Source organism: Carassius carassius, chromosome 7, assembly GCF_963082965.1.
Source record: "Carassius carassius chromosome 7, fCarCar2.1, whole genome shotgun sequence".
Lineage (NCBI taxonomy): Eukaryota > Metazoa > Chordata > Actinopteri > Cypriniformes > Cyprinidae > Carassius > Carassius carassius.
This window is the reverse complement of record NC_081761.1, coordinates 24,322,000-24,349,510: the sequence shown is the minus strand read 5'-3', so window position 1 is coordinate 24,349,510 and position 27,511 is coordinate 24,322,000. Positions and strand designations below refer to the sequence as shown.

The window sequence follows — 27,511 nt, the reverse complement described above, 5'->3', positions numbered from 1 at the left end:
ACAACTCTGAATATTTGAACTATATACCAACAGTGTTCACAAAACCAAACCCTGTGAACTTTTTTGTCACAAATGACAAGTACGTCCTTGGCAAATGCTTTTACACTAGCGTGGTCTTCAGTATGCAAGCCCTCCACCAAGTGACCATGGCAGCTGTTCCCGTCTCTTGAGCCTCATGCAAAGCCCCACAATTGTCCTCTTATTCCTCTCTCCACCCTGGGGTATGGCAGACCACCCTCTTAGCAACCATAGTGGTTGCTGATGGTGTGGAGAGGGGTTAACTCTAGCCAAGCCAGGGTGGGGAGCTTCATCTTACATGTCGCACATTTACAAGTAACATTTTGTCCATTTGAACAAATGCCAGCCATCAAAGTTGTTACCCTATCACAGAGGAAAATAGGAGGCACATCAGCTGTCAAGGCCACTGTGCCTCAGAGAGAAGGTTTTATGGTATATTTAAGGCAGTCAATGAACAAAAACCTTAAATATTGTGGGTTCAACAAAATGCTAAGCAAAAATTAATTAAGATTTGGCCTTATTTAAAAAAAGAAGCAAAATCTTGGTTACATTGTGGTGCTTGAAGTGAACATGCCCCGTTAAAGTGAACATACACATACTCTCACTCTCAAAGCACTCTCCTTTGTGCTTTTACAATAACCATGATTTTTGCTTCTTTTAAGTCAAAATTTAGTCTTTTTTATTTTTTATTTTATTTATTAACATGCCACAAATACTGTCAATTGAGCTTATCAAGCATTGAACCAAGAATATTCCTTTAATGCTGTTCCACAATTTTTCACACTACCTCAAGCATCACATTAGTACTTATGCAGGTGAGCTTATAGTCCGTGATGGTTCGCATCGCAGGATAAATAAAAAGCCCTTAGAGACAGTATTTAAATATTACCACTCCAGACATTATTTCTAGAAGAGCAGAAGCGCGGTGTCAATAGAGGCGCCTGTTTGAAATGCGAGCTGCCTGATTCTCTGCCATCATGCTTAGTATTACTGAAAACACCAATGCTGTGCCAAAGACCGCTGATGGCACCAAAGCACAAATGAGTCGCATAGCTTGGCTCCCCAAAAAGAAATGAAAATACCACTGATTTAGAGAGTTTCTTCATTTTGTGCAATACTGTAGTTTTTTAGCACTACCTCACATTCCCATGGCACAGGCGTCAGGCTCCATTGTGATGAGGGAGAATGAAGGCTTAGTGACAGAGGTGAGAGGCCCTCCTCCGACCTCTCGTCCCTCCTCAGCAGTGGCTGATACTGTTAAGACAAAAGGACTTCAATTGAAAGTGCACCTGACAGCATCCCAGTTGGAGACAAGATGAGCATTGTAGTTTGCTTGCTCATTAGGAAGTGACTTTATCTTTAAACCTAGCTGTATGTCAGTAAGCACAGACAATTTAGACATTCATCAGTGTTTGAAAATACATTATAGTGACTGTCTAGCCCATTTATATATATATATATATATATATTGCATAAATACACTATGGAATTCTAAGTTTTCTTTAGGAATGTTATTTAGAGTTAGTCTTAGTACATCCAAACTGTTACTTGTTTACATAGAAGCCAAATTTGGTTGTATGAAAATGAATCCAGTGCAGTTGCTACTGTAAAAAAAATTGCTGATAAGAAGCTATGCAAATACATAAAGTGGAAATAAGTAAGTTGCAGCTTTTTTAATACGACAGTTGCAAGGTACAAATAATAATAATAAAAAAGCAATAGACTATGATAATGATGATCAATTACAAGATAAAAAAAACTTAAATATATTGTTCATATACGATTAATTTCTGACGTGTTTTATAATTCTGCATACTACTTGAAACTCACTCTCGGCTCGCAGTGTTTTCCCAGATTCCACATTCACGTGCAGCTTACTCGCGCCTCACTCAGACATTCTGTCGCCAACCGCGTGACGTAATCTGCGCGAGCAGCACTGCTACTCTCGATGGTCTCCCTCCGCCAGCGCCGCCACAGGAAAATATAGTTCCTCGAGCTCTCGCGCTCACAAACATAAAAAGCTGGGACATTAATGAAGAATAAATTATTTCACATCTATTTATGCCAATTTAAGATTATTGTTGATGTTAGCAACCTAACATTGGTTTCAATGAAGATTGTCTTTAAATAGCATAAATTGATTTAGCTATGCATTTCGTTTGTAGAAAATATGGTTACATTTTCTATGATTGATTGTAATTTTTTTTTTCGTTTTGTTTTTCGTCTTCACGTTGTTACAGACAATTTGTGATTGACAAGCTACAGGCAAAAAAAAAAAACCTCTTACTGACAGATTTTGTTACACTTTTTTGCGAGCGAGATAAAAAAAATTGTGGATAACACTTTAGTAGGCATATTTTGATTCATATTGCTCAGGTAAAGTTTATATATATATATATATATATATATATATATATATATATATATATATATATATATATATATATATATATATATATATATATATATATATATATATATATATATATATATATGTAGAGGCTGTCTTTCTTTAGTATTTTTTTATATATTTTGGTTATTTTTATAAGGTAAATAACAATTTTAAAAATAAAAGTAATTAGCCTAAATGTAACTTTGCTTGTTTCATAGTTTTAAAATAGCCTATGTATAATCTAAATAACTTTCAATAAAAATAATGTACATTAATTTTATATAAGTAATAAAGCCATTTGTGGCGTGTTAATCAATCAATTAACATTGGGAGGCTACCTTAAAATACTGTGTGGAAATGTTTCTGAAAATTGGTCATAATCTTTTTAAAACATGCAAATCCAAATGGCATCATCTTCTGACAAAGACAAAGTGTCTTTCTATCCTGTTATGAACTTAATGCTTATTTGATAGTAGTGGAGGTTTCTTTATCACTTGTCACACACTACCTGTATTTGTATTCACCCTACTGTAGCTACCGTACAGTGAGAAGTCACATCCTTAGTTGTTGTATGTTGAGCTGAATAAACAACACAGCATCACTTGATACGCTCATTGCCATGATGGGCCACAGACTGCCTGGCCTCCTCGGGCCCTAGAAAGAGTAGGCTACATTGTTACAATGTTACATAATTCATCCCACAGTACTTTGAAAACGTTGAATGTGTAAAAAAGTAGGACTTGTTAGGACTTGCGCACCGCCCCTCACTACATCCCGCGGCGTGATACGAGTTCAGTGCGGAGGGTGCGGCGGTCCGCGACTCACTGACGCCAGGCTAGAGCACAGCGAGTCTGGCTCTATGAATGCAGTGAAGGATCGCGTCGAGGTGGCGCACAAGGTACAGTAAACTTTAGGTTTCTTTTAAACGCGTCAACAAACTGTGAAATTACAAACGACACTTTTGTAAATGGTTTATAGAGGAACGCATAATATATAACTTCTTAGCGAGTGTTTATCGCGGATTGAGAGCAGTATTGAAGCATCCAACTTGGTGGCTCTTCATAACAACTCAAGAGGGAAATCACTCAGTGTTTGCTCTGGTTCATGTGGTGTGTGTCTGCACATCAGCTTGTTGTTCTCAAGTCATGCTGTTTGTGGTGCATAGAAGTACAATTTTATTTGACTGTCACATTGATGTTTGCAGTCAGTTTCAATAATATAATGAAACTATTTATTTTTTGTGTTGTATTTGTTTTATAACTGTCGACCTTGATTATGAATTCCACACAAATATGTTCAAATCTCTTTAGTCATTCCTTTATATGTTATTAATTCCATTTTGCTTCATTTCGTGCCTTACCACCCACTTAGGTTTATTGTGCAGTTGGAAGGGGATTTTTTGGTTGTTCAAAAATGGCAATAAATCATACACTTCACTTACAGTGAATATCTGCCCCGTACATGATGCACGCAGAGCCTGTGAGATCTGAGCCAGATTTCCTGACATCATTGAAGATGACATATCAGATTACTCAAAGGGCAAGAATTTGTCCTTGTCCACGATTTGCTTGGATTGTTTTATTCTCACATATTGTGTGTGTATGTGTGTGTTGGGAGAGTTAGAAAAAAGGAGTGTGTTTGTGTATGATTGTCCTATATCAGCATTTAACTTACTGTATTAGTTGTCAGGTGCCTTGATGGACTTAGATGAGCAGTGACCCTCTCGTATATTGTACAACTGAGTGTTGCATTTTACCCTACCTACACCCTACTTTGATTTCAACGCTGGTCTATAACTACATGTGTACATTTGAAAGCCATAGAAATAATCATTATTGAATGTATAGAGACATTATACTAAGAAATTTTCAGTACATTAATACAAGATGTACCTTAAAACATGTAGCTAAACTTGATAAATCAAGTGTTTGGATGTTAGCTTTCATTGAGTATTGTGATTCTGATAAATGCATTTTTAATTTTTGTAACAAAACTTTGGGATCAAACAGTAATAATCGGCAGTCCTTAAAATTGTCTAAATAAAGTACATAAAATTTTATGTATTTACTGCATGATTCCAGATAGATTTTGAGTGTGCATGGGGTCACAGTTAACCGTTTTCTTATTAAAATTTTAGGAAACATTTTATTTTTAACTTTATTATTTTTATTCATTATTTTTCTAAATCAAATAAAAAGTGAAAAATAAATGTAAATACGTTTTGTTTGTACAGATTTTAAATGCTGTTCATTATTATTTTAATAACCACTATTGTTGTTTTTGTTGCTTAATAATAATTTTAATAATAATAATAATAATCATCATCAACCTTCTGTCCACTATAGTTAAAAATGATCACAACTGTATATCATAATATATCTGGCATATTGTTCGCAGACCTAAAAAGTTGTTTTCATCAATATTTTTATTGTTATTGTTGATGGTGTTAATAATATTGTGAGATAGAGACAGATATCTTATAATTAAATAAATAATACGTAAACAAACTAAAAATAATGAACCATCATAATATCATAATGGCTACAAGAGATCTGACAGGTATTTTATTCACAGACCAACATAGTGTTTCTGCTTTCTGATTGCTAAGTGTTTGAAGTGGATGCATCCATGTCATGCTCAGGTCTGTGTGTGAACTCATGTTTCTAAATATGAAATGCCTTTCCAGTCATTTGTTTTCAAGAAGTGTAACCAGACAACCTTCTTTTGTAATCCTAGTGGTTTCTTGGCTCATAGTATCAGCGAAGCTCCACAGTGACTCACAACATACTGAGAACAAACAATTAGCCATCAGTTTACAGAGCATTAGCTGTTGTGCAAGAACCTTTGGCCAGTTTGATTTAAAAGTGGCATCACAGGGAGTTTGAAGCACACTTGCTCTTGTTCTGAGTGTCTTTCTCTCTCACTCTCACTTTCATTTGATCCCTTCTTCTCCATTTGTCCAACCCCCCAACCCTTGTTTTTTTTTTTTTTTTTATTATTAGAGAACATCGCAATAGAGCTGGCGCTTAATGGAGGGCCCCAGATCCAGCCCTTGATAAATAATGTAAGTTCTTTATAATGCAGAGTCCCCCGGGAGGACCGAGAGAGCATCATTACTGCCTCCTAAATTGATTAACGGCACTGAACCAGCACAAAATGATACATGGAGATGATGCGGGGGGTCAAGGCTGTCAAAGTTGCATGTTGGGAGCCACATTAGCTCTGCCCGCTGCACCAAACCTCAAGCTAATGCTAATATTTACATGCACTCAGGCCTGGAGAGCACTAGCTGAAGCGCAGTGATTGTATTTTAATGGCTGCCCTGTACTGCAAATGTGGAACCGAAACTGCAGTTTTTTTCCATTTGCGCAATTTTTCAAGCAGCAAGTGCTCAATCACAGTTCACTGATAAGACCCCTTTACGCTTGTCTTTACGCCCAATTTTGGATCCAGTGTCCGTGCACTAGGCAGTTGGCCCAAACTGTGAACTTGCCTTCAAGTATTGGTTGTTTTGACTGGGCTCCAGACAGCCCAAACTAACATTGTCTGAGTCAATACAATGGCATATTGACCTTTTATGTAAGTGTGTGGTCAGACCAGTGGTCATATTTTATTAATTTCAATAATATGTATCAATTCCCATCACTCCGACAGTCTTTGTGTGCCTTTGCCTAGATGTTTGGACTGTGGCGTTCCTCTCTAAATGACGTGGAATTGAATTAAACAAGGCAGCTGCACATCAACTCTGAGACCTGTCGGTGGTCATCAAAGCTTAGTTCTAACCAGACAGACCAAAAGATCTCACCAAACCCAAGGGCCTTGTGTGGGAAGAGCATCTACGGATGTTCAAACAGCACCTGCTGTGGGAATACCCGATCCATGTGTTGATTGGGTTCAGTAAGGGTGCTTTCAACATGTATGACAGGTTTCCTAAGGGAACAGCTGCATGTGTATTTGAGTTTGAAGTGGCCTACAGCCTTTGACAATGAGAGCCACTGGCTGCCTGTGATACGTAAAGATAAAGAGGCTCTTGATGTGTCAGGGAGATACTTGTAAAGTGTTGAAGAGTTTTAGTCATTAGAGAGAGTTTAGTATGTCATAATATGTTCCTTTTAATATTATGTCATCATTTTGATATCGGAATCTCAGATTGCTCAGTGACTTAATTTAACTAAATTTTCTTCTTCGGAGATCGGTGTAAAACGCCCACACATTGCATTTAAATAAACGTGCGTTTTGATTGGTAATGACGTTATACGTCAATTCATGACGACAGACGTAACGCGATACTGTCATTATTTTTACGCCCGCTAGAGGGCGCTTAACTTTAAAACGTAAATATAGGTCGTAATAAATGCTTGCACAAACGACCTATATGGTCGTTTTTTGTTGGAGGACAGGCTCATAAATATATATAGTTTTCAGTAATCCTGAAATTTTGTTTAATTATCATTATGTAAAGTTTATGAGAATATATAATGTGAGGATTATCAGCATCAATTCAAATAGTCCATATTAATATTCTAAGAAGACAACATCAAAACAACAAAATATTACTTTGCAGTAGGGCTGCACGATGTGTCGTTTAAGCATCGATAACGCGATGTACGAATCCACTATAGTCACATTGCAGGATGTGCGATGTAGGCTGTCGTAGTTGATCCGTTATTCATTAACTGTACGGACCAGCTGCTCCCCGGCCCTTGACGAATGTGATTCGCGGATTAATTGCACATCTTAACCATCATAGAGTGAAAGTTTTGACAGGGGAGAGAGAGAGAAAGCACGCGAGAGAGAGAGAGAGAGAGAAAGAGAGAGAGAAAGAGAGAGAGAGATAGAGAGAGAGCGCGCTTGAGAGAGAGAGAGAGAGAGAGAGAAAGAGGCCCAGCCGCACGCTCACCGTCTTCAAACAACACGCGCTGTCTTGCTCTCTCTACCTCGCGCATATTAATTAATTGACACGATGGTGTCGATGTTTAAATCATTTAAAATGAGAATGTAAGTGTGCTCAGTGATCACCCCATTTTTGTTTGAAAGAAATTTATTTAGAAGATGAAATCTATTTATTAGATTTCATATCGCAATATATATCGCAGAAAACTAAAATATCGCAATGTCATTTTTTCCCAATATCGTGCAGCCCTACTCTGCAGTATTTAAAAAAGAAGAAGAAAAAAAAAAGTTTATTTTACTTGCACAAACCTGCATGCTGAATTCAGTCTCATAGTGTGAGATCAAAGTTTATTAAGACTTTATTTTAGGTGTCCTTGTTACACGTTACATGTACTTACTATCACAATAACAATACATTATGCTTAATTAAATGCAAGTAGCCCTAAACCAAACCCTAACCATATAGTAAGTTCATGTAGTTGATTAATATTACTCAGTACTTAAATGTATAATTACACTGTAACAAGGACACCATAAAAGAAAGTGTAACCAATTTTTTTATTTATTTATCTCTTCCAGGTCAAAATAGAGCAGAATGCATTATGAAGGATTATTATTATTATTATCAATTATTATTTTGTATATAAACATTATGCCTAAGCTGAAAATTTGATGAGATGAGCTGAAAGATCTGTATTACTGTATCACTATTAATCTGAAAAAGCATTAAGCGATTGAAGAATCCATGCACATTGATTCACTGACAGATCTTCCATGGCATTAAGTCTTTGCGAGCTCACCTGGTCCTTATTCAGCAAGAACAGATGGAAAATTCCCCACATATTTATCATTAACCCATCTGTTAACTTCCTTAGCTCTCTTAAGAAGAAAGAACTTGTCATGAATTCCTGCTTCCTGTCCACATTTTAGGTTCTATTATGGAAGACTACAAAAACTAGATCCCAACCAAAAAAATAAATTAGAAATATATATATATATATATATATATATATATATATATATATATATTCCATCTTGTAGGTTATTGTTGATGCGCTTCCTGCCCTTTTCTCATCTCCTCCCTGACAACAGCATAAGGTCCCAGGCTTTTAAATGACTATTTGGCTGCGAGATGATGCTAAATATAGCAGCAACTTTTTAGCCTCCCTTTTGGTGTGGTCCACGATAACAACTACTACTCTCTCCGTAGTTAATAAATAGCAACTATTTCGACTGAATGACTCCAACTCTGATGTGCAGAGTTCGTGCTAGTTTATAACCCAATGCCATTTTAATATTTTATTTAGATTGCTGCAGTAAGTTTGTAAAAAAAATGTATTAAATTAAAATATTCTCAAATTTAAACTATAGAAGCATTTGTGTTTTGATACTTTGCCCTGATTGTATTTGTAACCTACATCAGACAAGCTTTCTAAAGTGAAACAGTAGCTGAGGGCAGTCACACTCACCGAGGACAACATTATTCTTAGCACTCAGCATAGTTCAAATAGCTGCTATCTGATGTCACCTTACTTATCTGGTGTTGATGGGCCAGAACAGAATCAGTAGAAAAAAACTTTCTTGCCTCTCAGACTCTGATAGACTGGAAAGTCCTTGGCGAAACAAAATAAGCTTAGACTTTTCATATGTGTGGAAAGAAGAGGAATAAGGAGCAAGAAAGAGCAAGAATAATGTTTTGCAGCTTAGAAGTGGTTCGGTTATCAAGCTCGATGTGAAAGTGTCCCAACCCGAGAAATCTATTTCAGGCCTCTTGCTTTATTCCAATGAGGATGCTATGCAGAACCATCTGGCAACTTCAAAAGAAGTGTGAACTCTTGCATTGTGCGCTCTTATTTCCCTTCCCTGAATGCTGGTTAGTAAATGGCTGCTTCGGGATCTTTCTGAATGGACACTTTTATCTTTATCCCAAATGTGTTTCCTTTCTATTCTCAGGATGTGGAAAGGCTCCCGTTTTACACTTCTTTTTATTTTTTTATTAATGTGATTGGTTAACTATAGCCTTTAATATGTTTCAAAGCCTACCGCGGTCTCCTGAATGGCATCCTGTTGTAAGCTGCAGCATCTTCACGAATGAGGAAGCTGATATGAGTCAGGAGGACATCACTCAGTAGTGTGTCACACCAGTATTATTTAGCAGTGCCGTATGAACACATCCCGCTTCCCATATCCTGAAAGCCATTTTGAGAACTTACCGTACAGCAGATGTAATTGGAAGCTTTGCGCTGTGACTCTGAAGGCAGCCATTCCGAGAAGCCGTAACAGAATGTTGTCATCATCACAGTGACCTCAGGGAAAAAGATGTATTGCATCATTTGCTCTGGATTGGTGGCATTAAAGCATTTGCGCACGAGGATACCTCACTAAACTGATTTCAGGAAGGCTTCCAATGCAGCGTAACGGGAAAATCATCTAGCCTACAGCTAAATATAAAGAACTTCAGTGACAACTAGGCCAATATTTGAAATAAAATATTTATTTTAATTACTAAAATACAAAATTATTGTTAGAAATGAAATCAAAAGTTTAAAAGTGATTAAAAAACTTATTTACCAACAAAATCACTGCCAACTGCAACTTTCTGATACCATTTTATTTTTGATTCAACTATCAAACACACAGGAAAGTGAGATTTCATAGGCAGCAAAGGATTCATCTGTATTTCCTTCGAAATTGACTGGATAAAGGCCCCGATAGTCTTCAAACGAAGTTAATTTTCATTCTCTGTTTTGGTGCAAAAAGAAATTCAAAAAGGCTGGGGGTGCTGCTGGAGGCGGAGTGTAGATGAATTTAAACGTGTGTCGCGACACTCGTGTGTACACACGAAACACAATAAAGATGCAATGATGGTGTATCTAGATGTTAGACAGGTTATAATGGTCAAAATATTATAGACTAAAGAAGTGATTAGCAGCAGTTCAGAGTCATGTTTGCAATATAAAAGAACCATTCCATTCCCATAATCAGTCTTTAAGTGTAAATGACTCATAGTCTGAAAACTTTAGCATGTAGAGTCATCTCAATAACACAAACCTGTTTTGTTACTTTTGTTCATTAGTGTTTGTTTATTTGATTAAACTGGATAAATTATTACACTTTTTTTATTTTATGTGGTGTCATGATTTCATTTTATTTTATACCTTTTAAATTCACTAATTGAAAGAACAGCAGCAGCAGCAGCAGTATGGTGTAACATTTATTTGAAACACATGTATTTGGTACTTGCTAAATGATATCTTTACTCTTTCCTTTCATTCTTTTCAGGGCTTTGGAAAACTTGCATCTGATGTTTCTCTACATCGCTTTTTGGATGACTCCGGGTCATTGGCACCAAGCTTCGTTGCCATTTCTTTCTAGGAATTAAATGCTTTCTCTGAATCTTTAAAGTCTCTCCGTGAGCGATGGTATAGGTGCGGATATATCTGTGGCAGTTCAGCTATTCGACACAGTTTATTTATGTTGCTAGTGACTTAAATTCACTGTGTCTGCCTAACCTCTGCTAAATCAGAAACGAATCGCAAAAAAAAAATTGCACGTCAAAGAAGGTGGAGTTCCAGAACACACCCATCGTTTGTGTAATCACTATGGGCCACTGGAAGCTCAAAGTTGTTTAGGAGCCAAAACAAACTCCCCCCGGAAAGTTCGCTTTGGTAAGCTGTTGCCAACTGCCGAAACAAACTCAAAACGAACTTCGTTTCTGCCTGATTTAGATATTAGTTCGTTCTTCGATTTTGTTTGAAGTATATAGGGCCTAAAAGATATCTCATTAGAAAGGATATGAAACAATCATAGGGTTTGGATGTGTTTTGTTGCCTTCCTTACTTGCCTTTCTTACACAGTTCTGGTACTGTGGTACCAAGTCAGTACACTTTAGAATCTCAATGATACCAGCCATTCTGCAGTAGCCTACTGCTAGTACCAAGTACCGGGTTGATGCGGTACTGTACTTGCTTTCAAATGCTGTCATGTTAGTTAAAGCACTCTAAGCGCCAATGGATTCTATTTACATTGTGTTTTTACAGCACTAAATGTTGGAGCCAATCACAGACAAGTTTGTTGAGCGCATGAACACATTGGCCAATCAGAAGCTTCTAAGTCAGGGTCTGCTCAGTACATCACAGTTTGTTCAGTGTGAGCGCTGCACACTTGCGAATAATTTTGCTATAACCAAAAATGTATTAAAACAATGTAAATAAGATTGTACAGTATAGATAGGCCTGGGCAATAAAACGGTATTTGTATGTATCGATGGTACACCTTCATTGATAACGATATATATATTTTTTGGTATAGTGAACGATATAGGTGCATGATATGAATAACAAGCAGACGGCCAATAAGGTGTGACATCAACGATGCAGTGGAATGGAATTTAAACCTCTTACAAACTGCTGAGACAAAAGTTGAAACTCTTTTAACTTTACATGATTTTCTATACATCACTTGTGTGAGACGCAAATGCAACAGTCATAGTTGTCCATCTCGAAAATGTGTAGAATATTTCTGAATATTCTGTGTGAATGGCTTGGTTTCGGTTTTAACCTAACCATGATTTTCTCCACATTGAGCTTCTAAATTTCTCTAATATTTCGAATAAAAACCGCAGAAGCGGCTCATCTTGTGGTTTCAAACTGATAGGCTAACAAATACAATATAATACAACAATGACACTTACACTATGATAAGCATCTTGTGCACCACTGATAATACTCCCAGACGCACACCTAAAATTTGAATGAACCGTTTTTGCATTCAAATTTATATTTGACTAATATTCATTTTTTATTCACAATCTCTTTTAAACACAGGCAGGTACAGCACTCATGTTAACATGTTTGTGAAATAAAATGCAATCTGTTTGATCAGCGCTTTGGCTTTTTGTATTAAGCTGCATGTGCATGATTCTGTTTTCAATAATTGTTTATACAATTTACGAAATTATATTTGATGTATATTTATATATGTTATTTTAGATGTTATGCACTTTTTTATAGATTGTTGTTATTTCAATGCATTGAATAAACAATTTAATGTGGTGCATTATTTTGCTCACTGATCTTTTTAATTTGACATTTGATCTATTTAATGCATGTTTAATGTTTACAAAATTAAACAATATTTTGAAGGCTACATGCTGTTTTAACGTATTATGTAGAAATAACATTAATAATGAACACATTGTATTTAATATTTTCAAATAGTTAAATAAAATATATTAAAATAAAAAAGTTGCAATAGTTTTTGTTTCTGTTACAATAATACTCGTGCAGACTCCAAATCAGGCCACAAATCTAGGCAAAAGGCATGTAGTGTATTCCAGCTTTTAGTGTCAGTGCTGGAATTTCTTAAACTGGTCCCAAAGTATAAATGTCTGACTGAGTTGTCTGTCTCTTTACAGGTGCTCTTGACAGTCTGACCTAGCTCTGGAACAGCACAGCTTTCAGTTATTACCCCTGTCCATGTGTCGCTGTGGTTGAGTTTTTGATTCTCTTGAAGGAGGCAGAGCAGAAGTTTCTTGTTCCTGTGTGGCTGAATCCTACGGGGTAACAGTGACAGCTTTGGCTGGGGCGCACGTGGCGCCACTATGAATGTCACCTCCCTCTTCTCCTTCACCAGCCCGGCGGTCAAGCGATTGCTGGGCTGGAAGCAAGGCGACGAAGAGGAGAAGTGGGCAGAGAAGGCAGTGGATGCTTTGGTCAAGAAGCTGAAGAAGAAGAAGGGTGCTATGGAGGAGCTGGAGAGGGCACTCAGCTGCCCCGGTCAGCCAAGCAACTGTGTCACTATCCCCCGCTCGCTGGACGGAAGGCTCCAGGTGTCACACCGGAAAGGGCTGCCTCACGTCATCTATTGCCGCGTATGGCGTTGGCCCGATCTGCAGTCACACCATGAGCTCAAGGCCCTGGAGTGTTGCGAGTTCCCTTTTGGATCTAAGCAGAAAGATGTGTGCATCAATCCCTACCACTACAAGAGGGTGGACAGTCCAGGTCAGTGACTAAATACATTTGAGCACTACATAACAGAAGCGGATTGATTTAGTGACCCTTTCTTTTGGCTACATCATTATGACAACAGATGCTGGCAAGTCTTTTATGATTAAGTCACTGAATCATTCTAATTATTAATATTTTAAAAACAGTTTACTGACACAAGTCTTAAGGCCCATTCACACCAAAGAAGATAACTCTATGACTATAACATTTTAATAATCATTCAAATTCTGTGAGAATCGGGAAGTCCACATCAGAACTATAGCTAGCAACAGTACGTTTGGAGCCGATGAACGACAAATACAATGAAAGCCTATCAGCATCCACTTGACTTCCCTTTCTCATAGTAAAGGGAATATTATCATCTGTTGCTGTGGGAAATATATTTATAGTTATTGCTTTTGTTTTGACTTCGCTTTATTATTCTTAAGATTAACATGTGTATTCCCACAGACATCTAGAAATAATGTTTAAGCATCATAAGCTGTTTTCCCACAAATGACAAAAGCAGATCTATAATTTCTGTTAATCTCTTCCATGTTGTGCAGACTCGTTCTAAGAAGAATTGTATTTGTCCAGTAGATCAAACTGATGAATTGCTGCTCCACAATCATCACTCAAATGAAGTTGGCTTGTGCACATAAACAGTCATGTGCTTCAAAAGGGCAAGACTCATGTGAACAGAAATTATGAGGCATGGAAAGAAACAAGAATGATTTTTCTCTTTACGGATTTGTTCAAAAACACATGTTCATTCACAATCTATACACAGGGTTCACACTGTCATAGGAAACCTAGAAATATCAAAGATTTTTTAAATGTCATGGTCTGTAAATGTCATTGAAATTACGAAAATGTTAAAGTCATATATTTCATCCACTATAATATGTTCCTTGTGATTTAAATCTCTATGAAGTATTTGTAAAAAAAAATATTTTAAACAGCTTAAAAAAGGTTTTGGATCCTGTAAATATCACTAAACCGGACGTTGTTTTGTTTTTAAAGCAAGGACATTGTGTCCATTTGAATGTTTTGTTTAAAAAAGTAATATTATATCATCTTGTATGAAAATGGTGTGCATTTTGTTTTTATTTGATTAATTTCTCTTGCTGTCAGTGAATCCCATATGGATTAAAAAGCCCATATGTACCTTTTTTCATGCATGTTCCTGAGTTTTCCCTTCCCATGGTTCCTGCAGATGGTCTCTTTCTTTTTCTGTCCTTCCCCTTCCATATCTCTCTCTGGTCTCTGCCAGGTGCTTCTCTCGTTTGTTTGATCCTGATATCGCTTGAGAGAAAACTGTGGAGTCTAAAAACCTTCTGTGCTCTATGTGTTTGTGTGTGTCTTAATGGGAAACAAGAACATTTTCTTTACCTCTGCTTATGGTAAAAGAATGGACTTCAAACGCACAGCCCCCTTTTTGTTGGCTAAGCAGAAGATGAGGGTCAGCTGACAACACAGAAACAGCTGTCCACAGTGTGTGTGTGTGTGTGTGTGTGTGTGAGTACATTATGAGAGCAGGAGCAGGAAATTCCAGGCAGGGGCAGAATGAGGGCTTTGTTCAGGGTCTGTGTACACTTTTGTGTGTATGTGTGTGTGGAGGCTGAAACATGTGGCTGTATAGTGGAAGAGTTTTACAGGAACTCTTGTCACCCACACAGACAATAGCAGGAAAGACTGGTTGCCCGCCTTGCACACGCTTGTGTAGTGCAGGCCTGTGGATGTCTGGACACCTGTCTTCCCCACCCCCATCTCTCCAGAACGGCAGTACGCTCTCTAAAACTATTAACTTGTAGAAATATAAAGCTATGTGGTCAACACAGGCGGAAACACCAGTTACCACATTTTATTGCTCTACTACTTTTAGAGAGTAGACGTGTGTGGCAACTGTGAATATTTTTATTTAATTTTTTTCTAGATTACGTCTTGTAGGATTGTCTTATTCTCAGTGATTATGGTGTTCTCTAGCTTGGCAGATATGCTCTGATTTGGTGGTCACATGGTGTATATGGCCATACATGAATTTATATTTCCTTCATATGTCAAAGTCTGATGGATTCTCGTATCACCTCATTCGTTCTGATAGTTTTGGCTATTTCTCCTCTCTTCCTTCAGTGCTGCCACCTGTGCTGGTGCCACGAAACAGCGAGTTCAATGCAAAACTCTCTATGCTGCCACGCTTCCGTAACCCACTCCACCAGACGGAGCCCTCTATGCCTCAGAACGCCACCTTCCCCGACTCCTTTCAACAGCAGCCAGCGAACGCCCTTCCCTTCACCCCAAACTCCCCGACCAACAGCTACCCCAGCTCGCCCAACAGCGGCACGGGCAGTACAGCCACCTTACCCCATTCACCATCCAGCTCGGACCCTGGCAGCCCTTTTCAGATGCCAGGTAAACTGCACTTCACAGTAATAAACAAAACGATTTTTAGTGTTGTTGTTTTTTGTTTTTTTTACAGTAGTGTCTTATTCACACTCCAAAGCTGCATATATTTGATCCGAAAATGCTACAAAAAGAATTTTGACCATTTTTATTGTATTTTAACTTGTAATTTATTTATGTCACGCAAGGCTGAATTTTCAGCAGCCATTACTGCCTTCAGTATCATACGATTTGTTTTTATTATCAATATTGAAATATTTTTGTGGAAACAATGTTACATTCTTTCAGAATTTAATTGAAAGAAAGTTCAAAAGAACAGCATTTATTTTAAGTAATCTTTTCCTACATTATACAAGTTATATTGTCACTTATGATCAATTTAATGCATCCTTGCTGAATAAAAGTATAAATTTCTTTCTTTCATAAAAAAAAAATATATTTAATTATAAATTTAAGTACTTAAGTATTTAAGTACTGAATTCTTAAGTAAGAATTCAGTTCATGTTTTGAGACAAAACCATAGAGCATAGGGAAATGTATGTGTGTAGTAATATTAAGGAACCTTTACACAGACTCTGGTATTGTAAATTTAGTGGTATTAGCTGAAATATTTTTTAATGCATGTGTATTTATACCACAATACTTGAATGCTGACTGCTTCCTTTTTTCCTCTTTTGGAAAATAGTGGAAACACAGTATTGATTTTTTATATATTCAAATATGAGTTGAAGACTTGCTCTGCTTCTATAGAAATCTTCACTGAAATAATTTACTACAGATTTTCAAACCTGGGTATTTAGGTGTATTTATATTTTATGTATTGAGAGATATTTGTATTCTGTGGGATCATATTTATCTTTTTATTTATCAAAATCTCTTTTGTCTGGTTTTTTTTTTGGTTGCTGCTTCCAAAGAAACCCCTCCACCAGCTTATATTCCCCCAGAAGAGCCAATGACACAGGACTGTCCACAGCCAATGGACACTAACCTGCTAGGTCAAAATCTGCCTTTGGGGCTCAACAACCAAGCAGGTACACTCTATTTAAATGATAAAAACCACACCAAAATGAGACACCACACTAAGCTTCAGCCTTCATGCCTTACAGCATGACATGGGCTGCTTTAGCTATCAGCAGCTGCCGGCCCACACTGCAGGTGCAGGAAGTCCAAACACAAACATACTCTCTCACACACAAATTTGCAGACAGTCTGACTTTTTGTTATTTAAATCTGGATAATCTTGCAGCAAAGTATGTAATAAAATCATATATGTTAAGTTACAGTTATACAAAATCAGAAAATAATGTTGTTCTTTGAATATCGGTAAACATTAATAATTAACATCCGGCTCACTATTACCCTCCAAACAATGTTCAGATTGAAGGCTAAGAAAATAAATCAAGTGGACATACATTTGCAGGCTGTGCCATACATGTTCAAAAAGATTTGAAATGTAAACATTACAAAATTGTGCACAGTTACTGCTTTCATAGAAATACTATTAATTGACTAATTTGAAGATCCAGCAACACTATTTACTCAGAATTATTGTGCTTTCGTTCTCTGTTGTGTACTGTGTTATTCCACTCAGTGAAGTCTATAAAGTTTAACAGAGACTTGCTTGCTGTCAGGACAATAAAACCATAAATGTAATGCGGTGTGCTTTGGAAAAACATGTCTGAAACGCATTAAACAGCAAAGACACCTGTCAATTGAAGCCAGTAATCTATGTGAGTACACAAGTTTGCTTAAAGAATATATAATAGCATTCTCATGTTTAGGACAACTAGGGTCATGCACCCTCTGCTATTTTTTTTTTTTTTTGTGTGTTTTGTCTATAGACTGCATTCTGTCCATGACTGATGGAAGTTAAAGTGCACAGCGCAGAGCCCAGACTAGATAATGAAATTTGTTGTTAATTATTTGTATTATTCATTCGTTATTGCAGTACTGTTGGGCTGTGACTCCGTATTGGTTATGGCTCATTATTTACAGTTAGTCAATGATAGCAAAAGCTTGAATGAACACTGCATACTTTACTGCCCGGGTTACTTACTACAGGTTTTACTTTACCATTTTTATTGCTTGTGCATCCTGTGTTTGGAACACAATGTATAAACCACACAAATATCTGTGCATGGCATGAAAACAGCCCTGTACATCAAAATCAATGATTTCAATTGTGCAGCACATTAAACATAGTTTGTATGTAGTGACGCACGGGAGGTGAGAGATGCGCAGAAAAAGGTGAGCTGTTGAAAAATATGTGGAAGTTGTGGTACCGTCAAAATGTTGGGACGCGCACTCAACTCAAGCTGCATCCTGTGGAGCACGCAATTCTATTGTGATAGGCTAATGGGAAAAGAGTAGACAAAGCACACCTGTGGCCCAGTGTCACAGGCCAGAGGAAGGTGGGTAGAACATGCCCTCTCTTTGAGATTTGCACAGTTGGCACAGATGAGCAGTGGGTATCAGAAAGAGGACATATTAATGACTGGTGTTTTATTGGAAGCCACACGTTTGCTTGCACTGGGGTGCGATTTGATATGGACAGCTATCCCACTTGTATTATGCTGATTTGGTTGTATTTTGTTGGCCCTTGAATAGTGCAGGGTAATAACCAATCAGCCTGCAGCCTGTTCCTGAAGTGTTACCATTAATAGCCTAGCAACAGTGACCTCATATAAATACCCTAGTAAAATCGATATGCCCTCTGCTGTAAGAGATGAGATGCAAGTCTAAATCTGTTAATCATATTGCTTAATCCCATTCAAAGACACAATCCAGCTGTAAAGGTGCATTAATGTATACCAAAATAGCAAAATAAAATGTTTTGGTGGTTGTTTCAATACACTCAAAAACAAATTAAAATAATAATATGCTTTATGTTAACTTGTGAAATTGCCAACTTGTTTTAAAAGGTTCTAAAAGATAAATATTATTAACATTTTCATAGTTTTATTCATGAAGGATGCATTAAATTGTTTAAATGTGATAGTAAGGATTGATAATGTTAAAAATATTTCTATTTCAAATCAATATTGCTCTTTTGAACTTAAAAAAAATTGTTTTGTTGTTTTCCACAATAATATTAAGCATTAATAATATTAATATTAAGTTTTCCGTATTAATACTAAATGTTTATTAAGCATCAAATCAGCATATTAGAATAATTTCTTAAAGATCAAGTGATACTGAAGACTGGAGTAATGGCTGATAAAAATTCAGCTTTGCATCACAGGAATACATTACATTTTAAAATATATTAAAACAGAAAATTGAAAATGAAATGACTGTTTGCACTGCATTTTTGACAAATGCATTAATAAATGCAGCCTGATCTTAAAGTAATAGTTCACTCAAAAAAGGTAAATTGTGTGATTAGTTACTCACACTCATGTTAATCCACACCTGTAAGACCTTTGATCATCTTCGGAACACAAATTAAGATATTTTTGATCAAAGAGCTTTCTGGCCCTGACAGAATTTTCCTTTTTGGATGAACTATCCCTTTAAGAGTTACTTATGTTTGAATTTTGCTTTAATACAGTATGTGTATGTGTGCTTGTGCTCAATGCGTTCATAACCATCTGTGCAGATGTTCAGCCTGTGGCATATGCAGAACCCATACACTGGTGCTCCATTGTGTACTATGAGCTGAATAACCGTGTCGGAGAAGCTTTCCAGGCCTCCTCAACCAGCGTACTAGTGGACGGCTTTACCGACCCCTCCAACAACCGTAACCGTTTCTGCCTTGGTCTGCTGTCGAATGTCAACCGCAACTCGACGATTGAGAACACTCGACGCCACATCGGAAAAGGTTTGACTGAAATGATCTCTATATAAAACTACTATTCAACAGTATCTGCCTATTGTGTATTGAATTGCACTATTAAATAGCACTAAAATATCACAATGAGTTGATATATCGTAACATGATAGCTGTTAGACTCGTAATCACCTTTTTTCACCTTTTCATATATTTTGCAGGAGTTCATTTGTACTATGTGGGAGGAGAGGTATACGCTGAATGTTTGAGCGACAGCAGTATCTTTGTTCAAAGCCGCAACTGCAACTATCATCATGGTTTCCACCCCACCACCGTATGCAAGATCCCCAGTCGCTGCAGCCTGAAGATCTTCAACAACCAGGAGTTTGCCGAGCTCTTGGCACAGTCTGTCAATCACGGCTTTGAAGCTGTCTATGAACTCACCAAGATGTGCACCATCCGCATGAGCTTTGTAAAGGTAAGCTAGACTATATAGACGAATAATTCAAGCGGTTGTGGTTCCAAACCTTTTATGTAAAACACAAAGGAAGATATATAGAAAATGCTTCTGTGAAACACCAAATTTTGTTTAGAAGAAATTAAGATTTATTTTTTTTTTGAAGAAAAAAAAAGTCGCTTATGCTCACCAAGGCTGCAGCATGTATTTGATCAAAAATACAGTAAAAAAAGAAATATTAATAAATGTTTAGGGGACTGTTTTATTTTTATGCTTTTTAAAATGTCATTTATTCCTTTGATGACAATGCTGATTTTTTTTTAGCAGACATTGCTAAAGTTTTCAGTGTCACATGATCCTTCAGAAATATGCTTTAGACGATACTTTTATTGTATGAAATAAAAAATTTCAAAAATCTGACGCTGAAAGAAGTGCATATAGGTTCGGAACCCTATGTGGGTGAATTCATATCAGAATTGAATGAGAATTCCCATTTTTGAGTTCATCTTCTCTTTATGTAGCACACAGTGTCAGGAGAAATACAGCTGATGTCTTTGTATTTGTGTTCCAGGGTTGGGGTGCAGAGTATCATCGACAGGATGTGACAAGCACCCCATGCTGGATTGAGATTCATCTTCACGGGCCCCTGCAGTGGCTGGATAAAGTCCTCACCCAAATGGGCTCTCCTCACAACCCCATTTCCTCTGTGTCCTAGACAGAGCTGGCCATTAGGCAACTGCAGATGTCTGGGTTCCCATGCAGAAGCTGATTGGTTAAAGGGAGCAGGGCGGGGTTTGTATTCTACTTGAAGGCAGTTTGTTTGGGGGCCTACATTTTGGCTGAAGCATCCTCAGTTCTCAGCCCGTGAGAATCTGGAAGATACTTGACAACTTTGTGTGACCAAGCATGTTAACTGATGAGGCCATCATACTTGTGGCAAGTATCCTCCTTTGGTCTTGTTTGTAAGAGAAGTTGGGTTTTTAAGCCAATTTGTTTTTCTTTCAATTTCTTTTGCATTTTCTTTTCTCTTTCTTGCAGTTTACAAATCAGTATTCCATTGGCAAAAAAAAATTCTGCATTGTAGCTTGAAGACTAGTACAGTATTGTACAGAGTAGTGTAGCGTGAACACATCTGATAGACAAAAAAAAAAGAAAATATAATGCTTTAAATGAACTGAATGGCATGAAGCTGTGAGAAGGATAACGAGGTTATTAATGCAAAATTGTTCACAGCCGGCAAGAAGAAAAAATGTAGCAAAAATGGACAAAAACGTCTGTTGTAGAATTAAAAATACATATATTTGAACACAAAACTTTTGAATAGGATAAACATATGTGGAGTTAGGGCATGTTAGTGGTGGGTAAGGACGTATGTCGCGCTACTTTTATTGCAGTTGTGTTCGACTGATTTATAAAATGGGTGTGTAAATGTACTTATAAGTAGAGAAAGTGCTGTGCAGTCTGTTTTGTTTTTTTTGCAAGTGTGGTTTGATCCCCAGGATTGTAAATCTATGAAAGCAGAGGTAGGCATTGTTTACTTTGTCCATATATTGTGCACTGCACCCCTGTGCTGCACGGAAGAACGTCCTCTTTTCTCTGTTGGTGTTTTTTTTTTTTTTTTTAATGCCATGAATTATCTGTTTTCATCAAACACCTTTAAAAAAGCAAGAGAACAAATGTACATGATGCCTGTTCGTTTTCAGCATTTTTCGAGTTAAATAATTACCTTTTATTTGTTGACTAAGTTCTAAATGGCACTAGTGATATTGTTTTGTAAAAAGTAGTTCATTTTTTATTAACTTGCTCTCTGTTTTTTCTTTTGTTTTGTTTTGTTTTTTATTCATAGTGAAATCCCGTCCACTGTTAAAATGTAAACATTTTTGTATTTTTTTTGTGTGTTTTTTTTTTGAAGAAAATATATAATGCTGTTCCTTCATATCTGCACTTTCATAAGCCGCTTCTTGTCTCTGTCCCCTTTTTTGTGCTGTTCTTGCTTACTTGTACTATCAGAAAGCAGTTTTATTCCATGAACATCAAGTCTCTACTGGAAGATTCAATAAAATTGTTTCACTACCACTGTCTTTTAGTCCCTTTATGTTTAGAAAGTGTTAAGGAAAACGAATCACTTTTATAAATGTAATCTGTTATTATTTAATGTAAATGATATTATTTAATTGGATATACAGTGACATTAAAACAAATGTAAGGTATTACATAATCTGTAACTTAATGTTGAAATAGTGTAGAAATGACCTGTTAAGTAACCAGTTGTAAGTATATAATTATGATTGCTGATTGTAAAGGCGCTAATTACAATTTTATTGGAACAAGACAACAACAACACGCTAGTTTCATTCATCTGATCCCTGTCTTGTGTTCTCTATACTGTATTTTAAATGAAGTACTGCAGCATATGACATGACTGTGCCAGTAGGATCAAAAGAAAAGAGAACAGCGCCCTCTAGTGTCAAATATGAGATTTCTATTGAAAGGTTACGAACTGTGTGCTGTACATTTCTGTATCACAATGTTGTGTAAGTTCAGTAGAGCAAAGTCTCATTTTCCAGGTACAAAAGGTAAGTTGAGAACTATGTAAGTTAATGTATATATTATTTGTGTACTGTATGTATTCCCAAAACAGAAATAGTTCATAATCAAACTACTTTAACTGTGTCCTAAAATTATAAAGATTTATTCAGCATAACAGGAGGTGCAAGAAGATTCTAAATAATTATAAATATTACAACATTATAAATAACAACGAATCTGAATGACCTATTTTTACAAAAATAGATATATTCTCATACCATGGCAAAACAAGTTTTTTTTTAATTGGCCACACGGAGGAGCTATAATAAATAGCTTTTTAGTTAACTCCACAAATGTGTAATAGAATCAAAATTCTTTTTATGATCCCTTGCTGTGACCCTGAACAAGAGTACATTTAATTTTTATGATTATCTATAATCTTTTCCCGCCATTTTAATTGGATTAAAAACACTTAAATATACCTTTTTTCGTACTCTTCCTAGAACGTTTGTCAGATGTTCACCAAACTTTGCAGGTCAGCTCCAAACCTTGCTGGCAAAAAGTTATAAAAATAATTTTGATATATTAAACTGTTCAGTGGGAACATTTGTTTTAATATTTGTCTGGTATGACCCATTATTGCTACATATGTAATGCGTGTGCACAAAGTTAAAACTTCTCAAACCTTGTCCATATGAAGAACAAGTGAAGAAACATTTAGTTTCATGAATTTTTGGCATATATCAGCTGAATGCAATGTCAAAGCTTAAAGAAACTGGACACATTCGGACATTCTGAGGACGCATACAAAGTTTCATGAAATTTTGCGAATGGGGCAATACAGTTACACTATAACTCCACAACCATATGATCCATTGCTAAAATATGGACATTGGCATGCAAATATGTATCCATTCTATGTTGGATATCCTCTGACTCAATCGCATAAAAAACAAGGCAAACTGTATAAATAAATGTATTATACATTTTCAAAGTTTTCTTATAAATTCTAATACAATTGTCCTATTAAATAACCTTATACACTTATAAACTTACACACTTTATCTTATCAAAGCAGACCAACAACAAGATGGCCATGATAGGAGTTGTTTTTGTCTTCTTCGTGTCTTAATCCATGACCTGATAAAAAAATAAATCGGCATTCATAGTCTAAATGTATTATATTTAAAGCACATTTGATTTGGCAAGAAGTTTATGACTAATGATCAGACCAAACCAAAAAATGACTAGCCTGCCGCATGACCTTTCGTGTTGTTCCCTCGTCAAGTCTCTCTCCGTGGAGCTTCACAAAACTTCTCAAGTCCATGCTGGGCATGGGTCGCTCCATGACCATGACATAGTGGTCTTTGTTGTCCTCCCAGTCCAGAAGTTTTATGAGCTGGGGGCTCTTATTGGCCATGAGCGTCAGGCCTATCTCACTGGGGACCTCTTCAGGATGACCAGGCTAAAGGAAAGGATATATGATGCTTAGATGGAGATGGTTTCCCAAATAATGACTTGGTCCACAAATCAGATGTTTGCCTACTGAGAACTCATTAATAGTCTGTGATTAATATTAATATAAGATGCTATAAATTGAAAATGAAGCAGTAATATAGAGAGCACAGCCAACTCACCACTCTGATATGTGGCATGTTTGATGGCTTCACTGAAAATTTCACAGCCACCTGTCAAACAAAACATAAAATAACATTTAGCATGTGCACATACATTTTATAATGTTTGCAGATGTGGCCTATTAAATGATAACAATTGCAGTTAGTAAGAAAAACAGATTTTAACTAATTAAATTGTAATAATAATAATAATAATAATAATAAAAACACTGCCTTAAATTAAGTACAATCAACTGACTTAAAAATGAATCTTGTATAACAAAAAAAAAAAGTTATTTTTATGAGTTAATGTACAGAACTTGTCATTACTTATTCATATACTTATTTTTACAGTGTTTATAATCCATAATGACATTTTTTAATTCTCTTTGATTTATTATTCTTACCTTTGCCTGGGACGTCCTGTTCCAGCTGTTCCCCAGCAGCAGGGTGGACTTTAGAAGCCGGAGCTATATGCATCAAATTAAATAAATCAGTAAAATATCACATACTCAAATGAAAGTGTTTTTCATTCAGGGGCCCATTTGACTTGATTTCTTAAAATGAAACTTCTCTGGGCTTCTTCGCCCGAAAACGGGCGAAAACTTGAACGTTTTGAAATGTTTAATTTTTTTGCTTCATCGGATGGGGATGAAACTTGGTGACTTTTGTTGTATTACCTATATGAACACACAAAAAAATCAAGGAGATGATTCTGATATGTTAAAGGGTCGTAAAAAAAAAAGTCACACTTAGCTTCCTCCCGCCCGAAAACGGGCGACATAGGAAATGAATGGGAAATACGAAAAAATAGGAAAACTCAGAGAAACTTTTGGTGGTACAAGCTACAGATCAGCAACTGTGCTGAAAAAAAGTGTACAGCAATGAAGGGGTCACACTCTAGAACATCAAGAGTGCAAATAAGACCCCCCCCCCACACACACACACCCACGCACACAAACACACACACACACACACACACACAGATAAACTGGCGACTGCAACAGCAAATTTGTAGAATATTCCACATAAAATCAATAAATGAAAAAAAAAAACTTGCTCAAATGCACACACACACACACACACACACACACAGAGAGAGAGAGAGAGAGAGAGAGAGAAAGAGAGAGAGAAAGAGAGAGACTGGTAAGACTGCAACAGCAAATTTTGAGAATATGCAAAAATAAATAAATAAAAAATACAAAAAGAGACTCTCGCTCAAATGCAACACACACACACACACACACACATTCACTCACACATACACACACACACACACACACACACACACACACACACACACACACACACACACACACACACACACACACACATTGTGTTCCCTTTCTAACCAAATGCTATAGTTTGATTCTAATCATAATGCAAAACCTGATACTTATCTAAACATTTTTGTTAAGAAAATAAAGTAATCATCTTTTAGAATATCTAAATGTATATCTAAATAAAAAAAACGAATAAGATAGAGAAATCATGTCTAAAACAACAAAAGGAATCAAAAAGCCTTTCTATATAGGATATATAGGAAGCTATAGACAGCCTACAGGCTGGTACAGGACATTACACAAAAGTGGCTATTTTTTAAAGCCACTAGATGAAGTTCTTCTCCTGGAACATTTTTTTTTAGGCTGGCACTCTATTTTGATGTGAAATGCTGCATTTATTGAATTTTTTTTTTTAAATAAATATAAAATAAAAATTTATATATTAATTCTAATGGAAAAAATAGCTCATAAAAATTATATAATTAATGCAAAGTATCATAAAAAAATCTAAAAATTCTAAATAATAATCAGAAAACATTATAGAACAAAAATATATTTGATTGGTTATCCTGGGAAAAAGTAAAGTACAATTTTAAGGCTTCGCCCGTTTTCGGGCGGGAGGAAGCTAAGTGTGACCCATTTACGAAGAAGCCCAGAGGGTTAAACAATGTGAATATTTTTGTTTAAGCTCTAACATACTGACTGCTGGCAATGACACCAGATAAAGCTATTCTCAGATCATGCTCAGATCAAAAACCTTTCATTTCATTTCTGAACTGTCACTCTAAAATTTTTGGTGAGATAATGACAGCAGTGTTTTGGGACAGTGATTCTTAATTTAATGTTGCATTAATTTAATGCAGTGTTGATGTGATTGTACCATTGGTACATGTCCAATATGATCCAGCTTCAGTCTGGTACTTTTTCTCAGCCTTAGCCAGGTCATATTTAGCGGCTCTCAGGCGAGGCAAGCAGAGACCGGGCAATCTCCAGAAGCTCTTCTTTTTCTCCTCACTCTCTGCCTTCTTTCCTCAAAAAAACCACCAGCAACAACAGGCACCTCATCAGGATGATGGCTCTAAGCCATGTTCGTTGTGATTTTGAGAAGATCACATGGTTCTTGTACACACTCCTTCTCAATAATTTTTTTCATTCGTGAAATAAGTCCCATGATAACAATATTTGTCACTCAATAATAGTCAGATACCAGACAGTCAATCAATACTCCGAAACTTCAACTTACAAAATGAGCAATTTCTAAACCCAGGAGAGACGTTCTAAACGTGACGTCACAACAGCTAAACAGAGAATATACAGTATAATATGAATAATAATACAGGTAAAATCAATAAAAATAAATAAATAAATAAACATAAAAAGAACAGTTATGGGATCATCATATAAATGGCATAAAAGCTTCACAATGCATTTTCGAAATCACTCATGACGTCATGAAAGTGAATCCGCGTCAGCATATTAGTGCTGTCAAATGATTAATCGCATCCAAAATAACATTTTTCTTAGATATATACAAGCATGTGCATGTGCGTATGTCAGGGGAGAAGACTGTAGTCTCACGAGAGTAAGGTCTGGGGAGAAGCATTCTCTCGACAACCAAGTTTTGTTTACGGCACAGGAAACCATGTGAACAAGTAAATTGTGTCTGTTTTGGTTAAAGTGGTGCTTTCGTGTCAATACCCAAGATGTTTAAATAAGTTTGTGACAGGTGTTTTGTTTTGCTTTCTCCCCTGTGTATCTGCATTCGTCACTCTCTTCCCAGATTTTACGTTGCGCCTTTTGTTAAGCCAATGTCAAACGCTCAACCGCCTTGTTGTGAACGTGCTTGCTTGAGCAACCAGGGAGCTGGACATTACAGTTTATAAAGTTTCAAGAAGAATCAACATTTTTATTAAACTTACACATTGTTTAATTTCAGAAGACGTTTCAAAAGGCTGTTTGTTGCTACCGTGTGTATTGCGTTTGAGCTCTGTCACGTTATTTTTTCAGGATACCCGCAATCCTGAAAGCCTACGAGAGCCCCAGAGTGGTCGTGCTTCACGCCGGGGTTAACGACACCATGCTGCGGCAGATGGAGACACTGAAGAGGGACTTCAGGAGCCTGATCGAGACGGTGCACAGCACGACGTCCGCGGCTACGTATCGA

General features: G+C 36.6%; 1 protein-coding gene across 1 annotated transcript; it reads left to right on the top strand.

The window, feature by feature from the left end:
• Positions 1-3,209: 3,209 nt before the first annotated feature.
• On the top strand, positions 3,210-21,997 carry smad1 (SMAD family member 1). The gene is made up of 7 exons (XM_059554267.1): positions 3,210-3,308; positions 12,720-13,305; positions 15,424-15,702; positions 16,608-16,724; positions 19,292-19,513; positions 19,684-19,940; positions 20,491-21,997. Exons 2-7 carry the CDS (start codon positions 12,906-12,908, stop codon positions 20,632-20,634), a joined length of 1,419 nt encoding a protein of 472 aa, XP_059410250.1. The 5' UTR covers positions 3,210-3,308; positions 12,720-12,905; the 3' UTR covers positions 20,635-21,997.
• The last annotated feature ends 5,514 nt before the right edge of the window (positions 21,998-27,511 follow it).

Excerpts from the sequence above, each read along its gene's own strand:
- smad1 (XM_059554267.1), top strand. The coding sequence starts at position 12,906 with ATGAATGTCACCTCCCTCTTCTCCTTCACCAGCCCGGCGGTCAAGCGA. Across the intron at positions 13,306-15,423 it reads CAAGAGGGTGGACAGTCCAG|TGCTGCCACCTGTGCTGGTG; the intron begins GTCAGTGACTAA and ends CTCTTCCTTCAG. Across the intron at positions 19,941-20,490 it reads TCCGCATGAGCTTTGTAAAG|GGTTGGGGTGCAGAGTATCA; the intron begins GTAAGCTAGACT and ends TTTGTGTTCCAG.